General features: G+C 47.2%; 1 protein-coding gene across 4 annotated transcripts in view; it reads left to right on the top strand.

The window, feature by feature from the left end:
• The window catches only part of ITGAL (integrin subunit alpha L), a 40,804-nt gene that overhangs the window by 13,628 nt on the left and 10,184 nt on the right, over positions 1-16,992 (top strand). For 2 of the 4 annotated variants that reach the window (XM_045195502.2, XM_045195501.2), the window contains exons 10-24: positions 570-643; positions 735-867; positions 4,356-4,507; positions 4,840-4,977; positions 5,471-5,668; positions 5,813-5,943; positions 7,091-7,251; positions 7,377-7,528; positions 8,845-8,931; positions 10,838-10,891; positions 10,984-11,057; positions 11,344-11,485; positions 15,226-15,336; positions 15,743-15,822; positions 15,931-16,017. In XM_045195502.2, the coding sequence (XP_045051437.1) occupies positions 570-643; positions 735-867; positions 4,356-4,507; positions 4,840-4,977; positions 5,471-5,668; positions 5,813-5,943; positions 7,091-7,251; positions 7,377-7,528; positions 8,845-8,931; positions 10,838-10,891; positions 10,984-11,057; positions 11,344-11,485; positions 15,226-15,336; positions 15,743-15,822; positions 15,931-16,017 (1,774 nt within the window). Of the gene's footprint in view, positions 1-569; positions 644-734; positions 868-4,355; positions 4,508-4,839; positions 4,978-5,470; positions 5,669-5,812; positions 5,944-7,090; positions 7,252-7,376; positions 7,529-8,844; positions 8,932-10,834; positions 10,892-10,983; positions 11,058-11,343; positions 11,486-15,225; positions 15,337-15,742; positions 15,823-15,930; positions 16,018-16,992 lie in introns of all 4 variants that reach the window. The other 2 variants (XM_024560289.3, XM_045195500.2) reach the window with 1 other exon arrangement.

Below are 16,992 nucleotides of genomic sequence, written 5' to 3'. Positions count from 1 at the left end.
TAAGAAGGTGAAAGATTGGTTTGATATACCTTTTTTAAAAAGTTCACTGTGGTTTGCACCATGGAAAAAAGGCATGGAAAGACAAAGAATGGAGTCAGAGACCAAATTAGTAAATCACCACATTAGTCAGGGAAGAGAGGAGATTGGCTTGGACTACTGTGGTGGCAATGCAGACTACTCAGATGTGTTTAGAAGGTAGAACCACTATGATTTAATGATATGTTGGAGATAGAACAGGGGGACAGGGAAGAATCAAGGATTATTCCTAGGTTTTTAACATGACTCTCCAGGTGGATCGGGATGGCATCCACTGAAGTGGGGAAGTCTGAGTAGGAACAGAAATCAAGTGCTGCATCTTCGACATGCTGATTGGAGTAACTGGATATCCATCTGGGTTCATGGAGTGTCACTGAGACTCCGAGCATAATCCACTTCCCAGTCTGTCTGACTATAAAGTTCATGCTCTTTCTATCTTGCAAATGCTGCACCTCTCTCTCTGTCCTTTCCTGAATATCACTGTTTTTACTGCTCCTTGGGTCTCAGCCCATTCTCCTCTCTTTTTTCCTTAGGCACAAGCAAACATGACCTGACATCCTTCAACATGGAGCTGTCTTCCAGTGGGATCAGCGCTGACCTCCGCAGGGTGAATGGCAGGCCTGAAGCAATGGGCCAAGTGTTCTTGTGGGAATGCAGCTGTCCCTGATTTGACCCTGCTTGTCTCCTTCCCTGGGCAGGGCCGCAGCATTGTGGGGACAGTTGGAGCCAAGGACTGGGCCGGGGGCTTTCTAGACCTGAAGGCAGACCTGCAGGATGATACATTTGTTGGGAATGAACCACTGACACAAGAAGTGAAAGAAGGATATTTGGGTGAGTACTTCTCCTTTATGTTGAGTTCTTTTGCTTTGAGGGTCCAGAGAATCACTCAGGCTGACTTTCAAAAAATAAATGAAAGCAATTAAGCAACAGCATGAATAAAACTCAGATTTTAAATATGGTTATAACATTCTCAACTTTTCTTTTGATAACCCCTCACTCATGTATTAATCGTGTTTTTATTTTCTGTACTTTATGAGGCCTTGATATCTTGAAGCCTTGCTAATCATGGAGAGACTGCCCCTCCCAAGGCCAGCTCATTCCTACAGAGAGTAAACAACATGGCTATGAACAGGCCTTGCATATACCAGCCAACCAACCCAGAGGCTGTAGCCCCAACTGCCCCTTTTAGCTGACTTTGGCAAACCAAATCAACATCCCCCCTGACCTAAATCACCCCAGGGCCAGGTACTAGACACCTGAAGACTATCCTTGTAGCCCGAAGCCTGCCAACACTACTCAAACTAACCAATCGTAAACTTGCTCAAGCTTGCCTCCCCTGCCTCATTCATTCCTCCCCTCAGAAACCACAATAAAGGCTCAGGCCATACTCGCCCTCACTCCTTCTGCCTCCTTACTAAGCCTGGTGCTTCTTCCTGTGGCCCAGCATGGCCTGCCTGCCTGCCTCCTGCTTTGGGGAGCTGTAAATAATAAACTTCTTTCAATGGCAGTGGCCTCTTTGTGTTGTCACTTCATCATACCTCTAAATTAAATCCCAGGTCCATTTGAAAACAACCTGCCTTATTAGTAGGAGGACCAGCAGCCACTCACTGAGGCTTCCTCCAGTTGAATTGTCCAGGAGCTCCAGGGTTGACTGAGTCTCCAGAGTTCTTCAGATGCCAAGCACAAAGGAAATGAGTCTGATCAATCCACAGTTGCTATTGTGTGCTCTGCCTCCTGGTGCCACTGTTGCAGTCTTGTCCTGCCCAGTTCTGTAGATGTTTGTCTACCCAAGGTGACAGCAGTCTTAGACTGCAGAGGGGCTTCACCTTTATGCTCAGAGGTTATAGTTCTTTTTGTTTACGTTCATGTAGTCAGCATGTCCCAAGGCCCAAAATGGTTCCAACAGCCCTGGAATAGGACTGCTTCCAGGTTCTACCTTCTCACAGACTGAGACCCACCCTGACTCATCCATGACCTTTGTCTAGGCATGGGCCACTCCTTCATTAAACTCTCAAAACACTAAGATCTTATCAAGTTCTTTCCTCGAGAAAATTTGTGCCATTCACCTGGTACCTGCCCTTCTAAGGGAGGCTGTCCTCGGTGATTTGTTTCTTTTTTTGACATTCTTTACTGAGCAAGACTGTTCAAAGTGCATGGCATGCATTAACATATTTTATCTCATTCTATCTTCACAATAGCTCTGCGAGTTGGCATTTTTACTATCTCTAGTTTACAGATGAAGAACCTGGGTAGGTTAAACAACTTGCCCAGCCCTGGCTAGTGTGGCTGAGTGGACTGAGTGGCGTCAATCAGGACACATGCCTGAGTTGTAGGCCAGGTTCCCAGTTGGGGGTGTGCAAGAGGCAACCGGTCAATATATCTCACACATCGACGTTTCTCTCCTTCTCTTTCTCCCTCCCTTTCCCTCTCTCTAAAAATAAATAAATAAAATCTTTAAAAATAAATACATAACTTGCCCAGGGTCACAAAACCAGTAGGTGGAGCCAGGGTAGTCTAGCCCCAAAGCCTGTGCTAGTACACTGCAGTGCCCATACCACTGCCATTAAGGTGGTATTTTGTTCTTCAGCATCCTGCAGAACAGCTGGCAGTGTTGCTCCAAAATTAGGCACCCAGCCCACTACACAAGGGGGGACCAAAAAGAAACCCAGGATTATCTTCTGGAGGGTGGCCCTTTGTAGTACAGGCTTCCCCTGCTGGACAAGTGTTCTAGGAACCCATCTGTGTCAGTGTACCAGCTGGTGTTGTTGTGAGAGGCTGAGTTTGGCTCCAGTGAGTTTTTTTGAAGACTCTTTCAATGCATTGCCCATTTCATGATGGAGGATTTATGAGCGCACCTGGCCACACCATGCTGAGTGCTAAGCAGTTTTTGACCAAAAATGGCCTGGCCCCCATGCCCCACCCTCCCTAGTCACCCAATCTCATCCTGAGTGAATTTTTTTGTGTGTGTTACCCTGGATGAAAAAAGTTCTCAAAGGGAAACTTTTTGCTAATGTGGGAGAGGTGGCAAAAATAAAAACAGCAGCACTGACATCAAAATCAATGAGTTCAAAACTGTTTTGAACAGTGGAAAAAATGTCTTGGTGAGTGTATTGCATCGAATGGGGAGCACTTTGAGGGAGACTCAAGTTTAAACATGTAAGAATAAACACAATTTTTTATAAATAAATTTTGATTTTTGGGAGGCTCCCCTCACACACACAGATATGTACATATGTATGAATAAATATAATCTTGAGAACCTATTATGCTACTATCCTTTAGGTCTTAGTTTAGATATCACTAGCATAGTGCTAAGCATTTTATATCCTTGGTCTTATTTACTCCTCAGAACCATGCTATAAGGTTGGTACTGCCCCCATTTTTTTTAGATCAGAAACCTGAGGCTCAGAGCAAAGGAATTTACTCAAGATCACACAGCTAGGAAGTAGTAACATGAGAATTAAAACCTGTCTCTCTGATTGCAAAAGGCAAGTTCTCAACCTCTGTGCTTCAGCAATGTACACGAATGAATAGGAGACTGGTTCAGCCTCCGCACTTCCTCTCTTGTGCTATAGAGTTGCAGACATCTCTGCTTTTCCCACTCATGTTCAACTCCTCTAAGCAGAGAAGATCCAACTGAGTCAGTTCCTTACTTTCTGAATCACAACATTCCTATTGGGTGGCTCCTGGCTCTAGCCTAACTGCTAGTTGTTTCCAGAAGCATTTCCTCATCACTGCTGTAACAGGGGCTATAACCTTGCCACAGGAGGTGTGATATATGAAGATAGCCTGAAGCAATATCTTTCAGCAGGAAATGTTGTCAAGTCTCTTGCTTTATCTTTAATAGTGCAAACTTTGCATTCTTCTTACTAATATATCCCATTTTATGTTTTTTATTTTGTTATTTTTTAAATATTTTATTGTTTATACTATTACAGTTGTCCCAATTTTTCCCTCTTGCCCTCCTCACCCCCAGCCCACCCCCCATATTTTATTATGTTTTTAAAAATAAAATCTCGCTTACCAACACTCAGGTGAACTGAGGCTAAAGAAGATGCACCATTTTTAACTCATGGCTGCTTTCCTCGGGTGTATGTGTTGCCCGCAGTTTGAGAAATGCAGCCTTGGATCAGGATGGGAGGATTTGTACTGCTGGGAGCACATGGCTCCTTTTCTCAGGAGAAGGTCATCCGGATGTTTCACTGCGTCTTTGCTACTAACCCAGTTTCCCAGGATCTTAACCCCCTCTCCCCTGGGCTTTTCCTTCTTCCAAGGCAGTCATTGTGTTGCTAACTCCAAGTCCCATCCTCTCTCCTCAGGTTACACGGTAGCCTGGCTGCCCTCCAGAGGTCTCATGTCACTGCTGGCAGCTGGAGCCCCCCGATTCCAGCATATGGGGCGGGTGCTGTTGTTCCAAGAGTCCAAGGACAAAAGACAGTGGAGCCAGATCCAGAAAATAAATGGGACCCAGGTGAGCGTGAGCACAGGTGCTGCAGGTCAGGGGCTGGTATGACACTGCTGATGCTCCCTGCTGCCTTCTGAACACTTATCCACCTGCTGAGCGGCAGGCCCTGTGCCAAGCACTGTCACATCGCTTCCTCACAAAACCCTCTGAGGTAAACTTTGTCATCCCCACTTGCCAGTTAAAGGAACTGAACCTCAAAGAACCCAACTTGTCTTAATTCATACAGGCGCTAAGTGGGATCCAGAACGCAAACTTTCATTTGAGACAGCGGATGTAGCTGAGGGAAAAGGTGTATCCTGCTCACGGGCTCGTCCTCAAACATCTTCCTCTCCCTGCAGATTGGCTCTTATTTCGGTGGTGAGCTGTGTGGTGTTGACATAGACCAGGATGGAGAGACAGAGCTGCTGCTGATTGGAGCCCCCTTGTTCTATGGGGAGCAGAGAGGAGGCAGAGTGTTTATCTACCAGAGAAAGCAGGTAGGGGTCAGAGCACTGAGCCGAGGGGGTGGGAGAAACAGATTTCCAGGTCTGCGAAGGTCCCAGTTGTTTTGAAAGGCTTTCCCTGTCTGATCCTATGTTAATCAGACATAGAATCAGACACATGATCTTTAGATCAACAGATAGACACCAGCTAATACTCACTGACAGTAGACTGTACAAGGCCCAGTACCAAAACTTTTATATATAAGCTCTTATTTGATCCTCACAATCGCCTCACAAGGTACTAGGAGCTTTATCTTACAAATGGGAACACTGCGGCTTAGCAAGGCTGGGTACTTTCCAAAGCCACAAAGTCACACACATAGCAAGAGGTGGAGCTGGGACTTCAACTCAGGTTGGTCTGATGGCATTACCCCAATTCTGTGAGGGACCACACCCAACATTTCTTCAGTGTTCTTCACATATGAAATGCCTTACCCTGTGAAAGCTGAATGATTGAGGGGGGACTTGTCACCCTGTTCCTTCCTAGCGGGGGTTTGAAATGGTCTCAGAGCTGCAGGGAGATCCTGGCTACCCTCTTGGGCGATTTGGAGCAGCCATCACTGCCCTGACAGACATCAACGGGGATAGGCTGACGGATGTGGCTGTGGGAGCCCCTCTGGAGGAGCAGGGGGCCGTATACATCTTCAATGGGCAGCGTGGTGGGCTGAGCGTCCAGCGGAGTCAGGTAAGGTACCCTGCCTGCCAATTAAAACCCATTCCCCAGGTGCCTGGAAGCCTCTAAGTCCAGACTCCATTCCCTGGCCTGACCCTTCCCGCCCTCCAGCCAGTCCTCTTCTTAGCTTAGCGTGAATTTCTCTCTTGGTCTCAGCGGATAGAAGGGATCCAGGTGTTCCCGGGAATTCGGTGGTTTGGACGCTCCATCCACGGGGTGAAGGACCTTGAAGGGGACGGCCTGGCAGATGTGGCTGTGGGGGCTGAGGGTCAGGTGATGGTGCTGAGGTAAGATGGGACTCCTGGGTTGCACCTAATAGTAGTTCAGCTCTCATCTTTTGAACAGTTACTGTGTACAGGGATTGTGCTAACTGCTTATAGGCGTTAGCTCATTTGGTCTTCCCTCCAATCCTGTGAGATAGGTTTTCTTTTTATACAGCCTTCAAGCCTTACTCCAAGTGAAACAGCTGCTTTTCAGTGACAGACTAGATTTGGACTCAAACCTATCTGATATTAAAACCTACAGAAGCAGCAGCATGTGATGGCTTTAGAACCTAGTGACCTAGATTCAAGCTGAAGCTCTGCCATTTACTTGTTAGATGATCTTACCCCAGTCATGTAGCTTCTCAGGACCTCAGTTTCCTCATCTCTGAGATGATGATTAAATCTCCTGCCTTACCCCTATCTTAGAGTTTATTGGAAGCATCATGTAACATCATATAACGAATAGATATTTACTGAGCACCTACTATGTCATAAATACTGAACTGGGTACAGAGTGAATGTGTGGGAAAGTATATAATAAAAAATTAAGCCAATAAAGATGTAATTATCATTGTGATAAGTTCTATGAAGGAAATGAACAGGGTACTGTGAGAGAGAATAGCAGGGGGTACATACTATAGGTTAAGTAGACAAAAAAGGCCTCTCTGAGGAGGTGATAAAGGCCTCTCTTAAAAGGTGAGAAACAGCCAGGCCTGCAGCAGTCTGGCGTAGGAGCTGTCCATGTGGAAAGCCCAGGAAGTGCCAAGGCTGCAAGGGAAGGCAGCAGTCTGATATGGCTGGGACAGTACCAGCTAAGGGCGAGTGTGGAGGAGGGAAGACTAGAGAGGAAGGCGGTATGGCATGGATAGGAAAGAATCTGGATTTTATTGTATCACGTGGCATCAGGGATTGGCTATAAGCATGGAAGTAGCTTGGTATGATTTCTCTTTTTAAAAGCTCACTCTTCTGTGTGGAAAATGGGTCAGAAGACTGCTAGAGTGAACCAGGGAACCCTAATCACATATCATTTTTATCGTTGCAAGGAGACATTGATGTTGAGGTCTGATTAGAGATGGAGGATCCCCCTGGCCTCTGATAGATGGAGCTCTAGGTCTGCCTGGGGATAGCAGCTGAGGCCAAGGGAGAGAGTGAGTTGTCTTCTGCCCTGCAGCTCCCGGCCTGTGGTGGACGTCATCACTCTGATGTCCTTCTCCCCGGCTGAGATCCCAGTGCATGAAGTAGAGTGCTCCTATTCAACCACCAACAAGAAGAAGGAAGGAGTTAACATCACAGTCTGTTTCCAGGTCAAGCCTCTTATGTCCCAGTTCAAAGGTCAGTACTGTCTTCCTGCTCCCCAGAATATCTGTGCCCTCCCCCGTGCACCCCATCCACCAAAATCCAGGCTTATGGCCCCAGGATCCGCCACCATTCAACTCCCACCTTTTCACTCTGCTCAGGACTCCTGGTCACCAACCTCACTTACACTCTGCAGCTGGATGGCCATCGGACAAGAAGCCGGGGATTATTTCCAGGAGGGAGACATGAACTCAGCAGGAACATAGCTGTCACCCTAGTCAAGTCCTGCACTGAGTTCTGGTTCCACTTCCCGGTAAGGGAACCAGCAAGGCTGCTCCAGGAAATGAAGGGGTAGAAGAGCTGATGCCCTGAGAGGCAGCACTGGGTGTAAGGCCTAGCTCTGGGTCACAGCTGAGTCACAAGTCACTTCAATCTCTCTCTACTGCCATTTCCTCTACTGCACAACAGTAGTCATAATAACTTTAGTGTATTTTCTTCTAGTCCCTAATCTATATACAAAGACATTTTTCACATGATTGTGATTGTAAAGTACTTTCCATTTTTCCTACTCTTTTTCATATATCGTGTATTAATGCTGCTACCCAGCTTTCATAATTATTTGTACAAGTTATAGAATACTCAGTCAGGCTAGTGTGTTATTATTTGCCAGGTACACATGTTCATTTATTATTCACATCCATCCCAGAAAAAGGTTTTTTAATATTGATTTAAACAATCACGAAAACACCCAAAGTCAGTTGGCTCCTCATGGTCCTGTGTAAAGTAGGTGTGACTATAAATAATTTGGTACATGATTGGTGTATAAGATCTTGAAGTTGGTTTTATATTTTGTTATTATGGAAATTTTCAGACATACAGAAGTATAAGAAATAGTTGAATGAACCCCCAAGTACCTATCACATAGTTTCAACAATTATCAATTCAATTTTATTTCATTCCCAACTCATCTCAGTGCCTCCCCACACCCCTACCTCCCATCACAAGACTTCAAACTTTTAAACATAAATTTGCCAGAGAAGAGGCACTGTGATATGCTGGGGAAAACTAAAGTTTAGACTTCGGAGTTGGAAAGATTTGAGTTCACTTACTAGTTCTAGTCCTTAGAAAAATTGTGTCACCTTTTTAGACCTTTTTATCCTCCTCCTTAACGTGGAGATAATATTGTCTACCTCTTCAGGTTGGTAGAAACATCAGGTGAATGCGATTTGAGTGCCTTTAAAGTGCCAGTGTCAGGCACTAGTAAAAACGTAAAAGACTATGACCCACCTCTGCTCTAAGGAACTAGGATTTCTAGAATAGTCTTTCATTGTGCAAATGTTAATAATGGTTGCCTAGAGCAGTTTGACAAAGATTCAGGGCCTTCTGTCAGGACTCAACTGAAAAAAGTGCTGTGGTAGATTAACAATGTCTACCGTGCATTTGGGGCTGAGGAATGACACGTGTGCTGAGAGGCAACCCTCATGCTAGTAAATCTCTTTCTGCTACTAGTAAGGAAGACAACTAATACTAGAATTTCATCATTTGTAAACTGTGGACAAGGTGTGCATGTACCTGGAAGTGTAGTAAAAGTTCGACTCTTGACGTGAGGTATATTCTTACCACCCTCAGGTTTGCATTCAAGACCTCATCTCTCCCATCAACGTCACCCTAAATTTCTCTCTCTGGGAAGAAGGGACATCAAGAGGCCAAAGGGCGGTAAGGAGAGATCAGCTGGGGGAATTGGCAGGAAATAGGGGACTGTATTATAAAGGAGTCTTTGGTTTAAAGCAATAAAAACAAAATATGGCTTACTTAAGCAGCAAAGGAATTTATGGGAGTTTGTATTTAAAAGAAATTTAGAAAAGCAAGATTGGGAAGAAGGGACAGTGGGGTGGAGGCTCTGGGGCCCCTCCAGGGGAAGGAATAATGGGTGGACTCTCCAGGGCACACATCTCATTAGTCAGAACATAGTCACATGGCCACACCTAATTACAAAAGAGCCTGAGAAACACATGAGGTCATCTGATCAGATTAAAAAATAAAAGGAGAAGGTGAGGGAGGGTATCTGGGGACAACGAGCACTCTGCCATCAGCCTAATTTTTAAAAAGCCAAACTGTGTGATATAGAAACTCAGGGTAGAAAAGAGACCTGAGGTCACAGTTATCCAAAAAGATTTTCTGGTGGAGGTGTCATTGTCTCAGGATCCTGCAGGATGAGTAGACTTTGGATGGGTGAAGAAGGGAAAAGCAAAGGGAACAAGAGCACAAGGAAAGGTATGGTGGTGAGTTCAAGGCAAATGAGAGGTGTGCTTGGCTTCTGGCAGAAGGGCAGCTAAGCAAGACAGAGGTCCTCAATGTCCATTTGGGAACTGGCTGTGGTCCAGTGGGTGGTGGGAATCTGTGTGAATGTTGAGATTGGGTTTGAGCAGTCAGCAGAAGCTGCCAGGACTCTTGCCCCTCAAGAAAGAGTGTAGAGGCTGCTTGGCAGGTGACCTGAAAGCAGAGGACACTGGAATCTCACTAGAACATATAGCTGAAAACCCATAAAATACTTCTATGACTTCCTTATGTTCAGGATGCAGTCCCACGCCCCTAACAGGGCTTACAAGGCCCAGGGGAAGCTGAACCCTGCTCCTCTCTCCTGCCCTCTGACACACGGCACTCCAGCTGGTGTGAGCGCCTTCCTGCTCCTAGTCTCTCCTGCCTTGAGCCTTTGTGTAGATTGTTCTTTCTTCCTTCCTCTCCATTTTCTTCACTTGGCTCCCTCCAGCTCATCCTTTAGATTTCAGTTGGCAGGCCATTCCTTTAGGAAGCTTCCCTGACACCCAAGTGTGGGGTAGAATTTTCTTTTACATGCTCTAAAGTTACCCTGTCCCATCATAACCCTGAAGATGCCAGGTTGTTTCTCCCACCAGATTAGGAGGGCAGGCATGTATCCATTTTGTTCTTGGTGTATGCCCAGTGCCCAGCATGGAGCCTGGCCCAGAGCAGAAGCTCGGGAAATGTTGCACAAATGAGTCTTGGTCTCGCCCTGGCAGGGTGGGTCAGTTGATTGGAGCATTGTCCCGGGTGCAAACCGGAGGCAACTGATCCATGTTCCTCACATCTCTCTCTCCCCCCCTTTTTTTCTCTCTCTAAAAATCAATAAACATATCCTCAGGTGAAGTGGGGGGGCAAGAAACTTAAAAAAAAACAACTGGCCTTTATCTGATTAGAGAGCTGTTCTAGGGGGAGATGGGGTTTACAGAGGAGAAGCACAGTAAGAGGTCCCACGTAGGTGAGCCCAGAGGCTGTGCAGCAGGCATTCCCTCCACGGAGGGGATGGGCTAAGGGGAACTGTGGGAGCTGTCTGGTCAAAGCCCAGATCTCCTGTCCAGGAGAGGAAATGGACACTCTGATCCTCAAGGAGCTGCCACCAGAGTAGGACTGCACAGATGGCCTTGGGCTGAGTCCGGAGGGTGGGGCCTGCCTGGGAGGGGGCTGGCTCCTGAGAGGGGCAGACCACAGCTAGCCCGGCTGAGCCCCAGGCCCTGAGCTACAACTCTCTGCCTCCTTTGTGAGTTCTGCTGCCTCTACTAACCTCTCCTGTCTCCCGGCCCTCCCACTCCTCCATGTTTAGCAGGGCAAGGACAGACAGCCCATCCTGAGACCCTCGCCACACTCGGAGACCAAGGAGGTAAGAAGGGAAGAGTGGCCAACAGAGAGGCCAGGGCCAGGCCCTCCAGAGTCTGGGGGCCTGAGCCTCCTGGTCCTTTCTTCTTGTTTCAGATCCCTTTTGAAAAGAACTGTGGAGAGGACAAGCAATGTGAAGCAAACCTGGGGCTGTCCTTCTACCCTGCAAGGTCTGTAAGGCTCCCCACCCCTCCTCCTGTCCCACTCAGAAGACCCCCATCTGTACTCACTAGATGTCTTATCTGGGCCTTACTGGCCTCCTGTGAGAAAGGCAAGTCCCTGAGGCACTCTTGTCTGGATAAATGAGATCGCAAAACTTAAAGCCAGTGCATAGGAGCTTATTTTGTGTGTATTTATTTTTTCTGGACTACAGATTCCTCAGTTCAGGAAGTCCCCACCACTGATCCTTCTTCCTTCACCTTGACCCTCATAACTTTTCCCTGATCTCCCCCTCAGATCCAGAGTCCTGCGTCTGAGCCCCTCTGCCAGCCTCTCTATGGAGCTGACACTGAATAACTCGGGAGAAGACGCTTACTGGGTCCGGCTCAGCCTGAGTTTCCCCTGGGGACTCTCATTCCGAAAAGTAGAGATGCTCAAGGTGAGCCAGAAAGCAAGGCCTGCCCACATTACCTGCTTGACCCCACAGCTTCTGGGAGCCGTAGGCAGCTAGAACAGCCTGAAGACATGGGCAGCGCTGGCACACAGAGGTCCTAGGGGCACATCTGGTTTTGCGGCCTAGTGGCCACCCTCAAGTTGTATGACCTGAGATACAAGGGTCACCCGGTGTGAGCCTCAGATTCTACAACCGAAAAATGAGCCTGGGGACACCCACGGGATGAGTGAGACAGTCTCATGAAATGGAGCATGACAGAGGCTCTGGGACCTGGTGACCACGAAGATGTGCACAGGTTTAGTGAGATCAAGCTACCTCCCTCCTAAAGGTGACCAGGTTTTGGAGGGATGGCCTGGGTTGTTTGAGATACAACTTTTATTTTTAAAATTATTATTGTAAGAGTAACACCTGATCCCCATGGAAACTTGGAAGTTACAGAGAAGTTGGAAGAACATAATCACCCGTACGTCTGCAACTCAGCAATTACTACTTTTACTATTTTGGTATTTATCCTTCTGTTTGTACATACAAATCACAACATTTATTTATTCTATATTTTAACTGCATTGGCATTTTGAGCTCCATATGGTTATTTTTTTCTCCATGTTTTTAGAGAAGTTTTTGTTGTGGAAAAGCATGCATAATACCAAATTCGCCATTTTAACCACACAGCTCTGCAGCGAGGACTACGTCAGTGACGTTGTGCAACCATCGCCGCTATTTATTTTCAGGGCTTTTTCATCATTGCAAACAGAACCTCTGTGCCCCTTGAGCAATAACTCCCAGTTCCCCACCTTCTTCCTATAGTGACCTCTAATCTACTTTACATCTCAGTGAGTTTGCATTTTCTACATATTTCATATGAGCGCAATCATATGTTTGTCCTCTTGTGTCTGTGTTACTTCACTCAGCAGAATGTTTTTGAGGTTCATGTCATAGCATGTATGAATTTCATTCCCTTTTAAGGTTCAGTAATATTCCATTTTGTTGATCTACCCGCCTGCCCATGGACACTGGAATTCTTCTTATACAGCAATATTAAATGCTTCCTGAAGAGGCATTTAGTAGAATGATAAAGAACTTGAGGAGAGAGCCAAGATGGCGGCGTAGGTAGACACACTGCGCCTCCTCGCACAACCAGAACTGACAGAAAATCGAACGGCAAGGGGGTCCAACACCAAGGAAATACAAAATAAACATTCATCCAGACCGGTAGGAGGGGCGGAGACGGGCACTGGGGTGGAGAGGACTCACGTGGCCGTGGCGGGACTGAGACTGGCAGAGTGTGGGGGGGCAGGCAGTCCGAGCACTAGCAGACCCTGCAACCCTACATTTGTGCAGATAAACCGAGAGGGCCGGACTCAGAGTGGCAGAGAGCGGGACAGGCAGAGCAGTGGGTAGCACCCCAGGGCCCCACATTCGCACACAGATAAACCGGGCGAACGGCGGGGAGCGAAGCAGACTGCGCAACCCAGGGCTCTAGCTCGGGGAAATAAAGCCTCAGACCTCTGATTGAAAGCGATGGTGGGGGTTGGGGCAGCAGCAGGAGAGACTCCCAGCCTCACCGGAGAGGTCATTGGAGAGACCCACAGGGGCCTAGAGTGTGCACAAGCCCACCCACTGGGGAACCAGCACCAGAGGGGCCCAGTTTGATTGTGGGTAGTGGAGTGAAAGACTGAAATCCGGAGGAGAGTGAGGCGGGCGCCATTGTTCCCTCTTGGCCCCTCCCCCACGTACAGCGTCACAGCACAGCGACCAGCGTTACCCTGCCCCGGTGAACACCTAAGGCTCCGCCCCTTAAAGTAACAGAAGTGCCAAGACAAAAAAAAAAAAAAAATGGCCCAAATGACAGAACACTTCAAAGCTCCAGAAAAAATACAACTAAGCGATGAAGAGATAGCCAACCTATTGGATGCACAGTTCAAAGCACTGGTTATCAATATGCTCACAGAATTGGTTGAATCTGTTCGAAAAGTAGATGAAAAAATGAAGCCTATGCAAATAGAAACAAAGGAAAATGTACAGGGAACCAATAGTGATGCGAAGGAAACTGGGACTCAAATCAATGGTGTGGACCAGAAGGAAGAAACAAACATCCAATCAGAAAAGAATGAAGAAACAAGAACTTGGAAAAATGAGGAGAGGCATAGGAACCTCCAGGACATCTCGAAACGTTCCAACATCCGAATTATAGGGGTGCCAGAAGGAGAAGAGGAAGAACAAAAAATTGAAAACTTATTTGAACAAATAATGAAGGAGAACTTCCCCAGTCTGACAAAGGAAATAGACTTCCAGGAAGTCCAGGAAGCTCAGAGAGTCCCAAAGAAGCTGGACCCAAGGAGGAACACACCAAGGCACATCATAATTACATTACCACCCAGGATTAAACGCAAGGACCTACATCCAAGATTACTGTATCCAGCAAAGCTATCATTTAGAATGAAAGGGAAGATAAAGTGCTTCTCAGATAAGGTCAAGTTAAAGAAGTTCATCATCACCAAGCCCTTATTATATGAAATGTTAAAGGGAGTTACCTAAGAAAAAGATCAAAAATAGGAATAGTAAAAATGACAGCAAACTCACAGTTATTAACGACCACACCTAAAACAAAAACAAGAGCAAACTAGGCAAACAACTAGAACAGGAACAGAACCATAGAGATGGAGATCACATGGAGGGGTGTCAATAGGGGAGTGGGAGAGGGAGAGGGAGGGAAAGGTACAGAGAATAAGTAGCATAGATGATAGGTGGAAAATAGACAGGGGGAGGGTAAGAATAGTGTAGGAAATGTAGAAGCCAAAGAAGTTATAAGTCTGACCCATGGACATGAACTATAGGGGGGGAATGTAGGAGGGAGGGGGTGGGCAGGATGGAGTGGAGTGGGGGGGGAATGGGACAACTGTAATAGCATAATCAATAAATATATTTAAAAAAAGAAAAATAAAAAGAAAGAAAAAAAAAAGAACTTGAGATCTGGAGTCAAACCAACCTGTGTTCAAGTTCCTAGCAGATCCCTGCCAGCTTACCCAGCTGTGAGACTTTGAGGAAGACACTTGACTTCCCTGAGCCTCTATTTCCTTATCTAATTACCTTCCCAATCTGAGGCTGAAATCCGTCTCTCACAGAATGCAATGAAGATGAATGATTTTATACTGCTTAGTCCAGGATCAATCTCTTTTTAAAAATAATTGCTGCCTGGCTGGTGTGGCTCAATGGACTGAGCATCAGCCTGTGAACCTAAGGGTCACTGGTTCGATTCCCAGTCAGGGCACATGCTGTGTTGTGGGCCACGTCCCTAGCAGGGGGAGCATGAGAGGCAACCACATATTGATGTTTCTCTCCCTCTCTTTCTCCCTCCCTTTCCCTCTCTCTAAAAATAAATAAATAAGATCTTTGAAAAATAATAATAATTGCTGAATGGGCCGATGTAGCAGCATTTTAACAACATCACAATGTCCTCTCCTCCAGCTGTATCCCAGTTGACTGAACCACTCCTATCTCTCTGAACTGCTGGATCACCCCCAGTTTTTCACTTTTATGGTGTTGCAGTGAACATCTTAGCACTAAACCTCTGGCCGCACCCCGGTTCTTTGACCCCACCTTTCTAAGAATGTGCCATGAAAGGGACAGAGGTAGAGGAGGTGGGCCCTGGGTGTTGGTGGCCTCTGGGGAACCCTTCACCTTGCCCACTAAAAAGCTCGTTCTCTCTCTCTCCTCACCCCCAGCCCCACAGGCAGATACCTGTGAGCTGCGAGGAGCTTCCTGAGGAACCCAAGCTTCTGACCAGGAGCCTCTCTTGCAATGTGAGCTCTCCCATCTTTAGGGCAGGCAGCTCGGTGAGTGCTTTAAGCCCCTAGGAACCAAGCAGCCAGGGCCTTTGAGCTCAGGGTGGGAGGGAGCTCCTGGCCCTGGAGAAGGATGCCAGTGATTGGCAGAGAAGGGCTTACCCCCCACCCCCACCCCAAAGGGAATGTGTGCAGAAGTGATTTGTGTCATGTTTGAGAGTCTGGGCTTTGGAATCAGACAAACTTGGAGTTGACTTACTCATTTTCTGACCTTATACACATACAACTTAACCGTGTGTGATGGGGATAAAACACCTAGCCCAGAGCTTGAGATGTAGCGAGCCCTCAGTAAGCAGTTGCTATTATTATGGAGGTTGGGTATGGGGCTGTGCGGTGCTGAGGCTGCCCCCTGAGTCTCATGCCCTTCCTTCTTCATTGCCCTCTCTTCCCCTACCAGGTTGTTATCCAGGTGATGTTCCACACATTGCTGAACAGCTCCTGGGGGGACTTTGCCAAGCTGCACGCCAATGTGAGCTGGTGAGCAGACCCCAAGCAGCACCCCAGCATCCTGCCCTGGACTCAGACTGCCATGCAGCTCTGGCCAAGCCCTGCTCCTGATACTGCCCTTCCTTTGCCCCAATGCAGTGACAATGAGGACTCGGGCCTCCTGGAGGACAACTCGGCCACCACCAGCATTCCAGTCCTGTACCCCATCAACATCCTCACAGAAAAGTGAGTCCTGAGCAGCATGCCACCCTCTCCTCCCACTGTCCCCACCCAGGGCCCAGACCTTGCCTCCCCGAGTTGTCCCTTAAAACCCCCTCCCTGTCCTAGAGTACCCCCCCCCCGGGGTAATTAGAACTGATTCCAGCTACAACCCCAACATTGTCAACACTCATAAGAGCAAAGGCACTTTAAGAGCTCTGAGTCAGAGCAACATTTACTGATGGAACAAGAAGCACATTGAGTACTGGCCTTCCATGAGGTCATGTGCCAGCTGTGTGCACAGCTGGTGGCTTTCCCAAGGCTTTCACAACTCTTAAGCAGCTGTGCCTCCCTCCATTTTACTAATGAACAAACTGAGGCTCAGGGAAGGGAGGGACTGGCTCAGAGTCATATAGCTAGGCAGTGCTGACACTGGACTCTGAACTTAAGTCTGAGTCCAAGTCTACAGCCAATCTCTCTATTGTTTTCCGCTGTGCTAGGTTCCTTTCCTTCTGGGCCAGCACTTCTAGGAGAGGTGGGAGAAGAGTTTTCAGAATGGCCCTTGCCCACATAGAGCTTATGTTCAGATAGAAGAGACCAAACTCATGCACACACAGGATCACTGAGTCTCAGAATATTGGGGAATAAAGGGCCCATGGGGATAACTAGTTGGATTTTCTGCTTTACAGAAAAGGAGATTAAGCCAGAAAAGTCCAGTGGCTTCTTAAATTGGCTCAGTGAGGTAAAGACAGGGCCAGCACCTGAGCCAGGGTCTCTAGTGCTTTTGAACACAAATGCCAAACACAATGATATTGTCGGAAGTGTGATATGAAATTAGAGCCAGGAAAGATTATGTGGATTGGAGGAGAAATGGAAGGGGTCATGGAGAAGTTGGGGCTTGAACTGGGGTCTGGAGGGTGAGGACAAGGGCCAGGGAGGAAGGAGGACATTCTCATCAGAGACAAAAGCCTAGGTGAAGACTCAGAGGCAGCAAACAGTCAG

Source organism: Desmodus rotundus, chromosome 1 (assembly GCF_022682495.2).
Source record: "Desmodus rotundus isolate HL8 chromosome 1, HLdesRot8A.1, whole genome shotgun sequence".
In the NCBI taxonomy this organism is placed as follows: Eukaryota; Metazoa; Chordata; class Mammalia; order Chiroptera; family Phyllostomidae; genus Desmodus; species Desmodus rotundus.
Note: the sequence above shows the minus strand (reverse complement) of the source record. Positions and strands in the feature narration are given on the sequence as shown.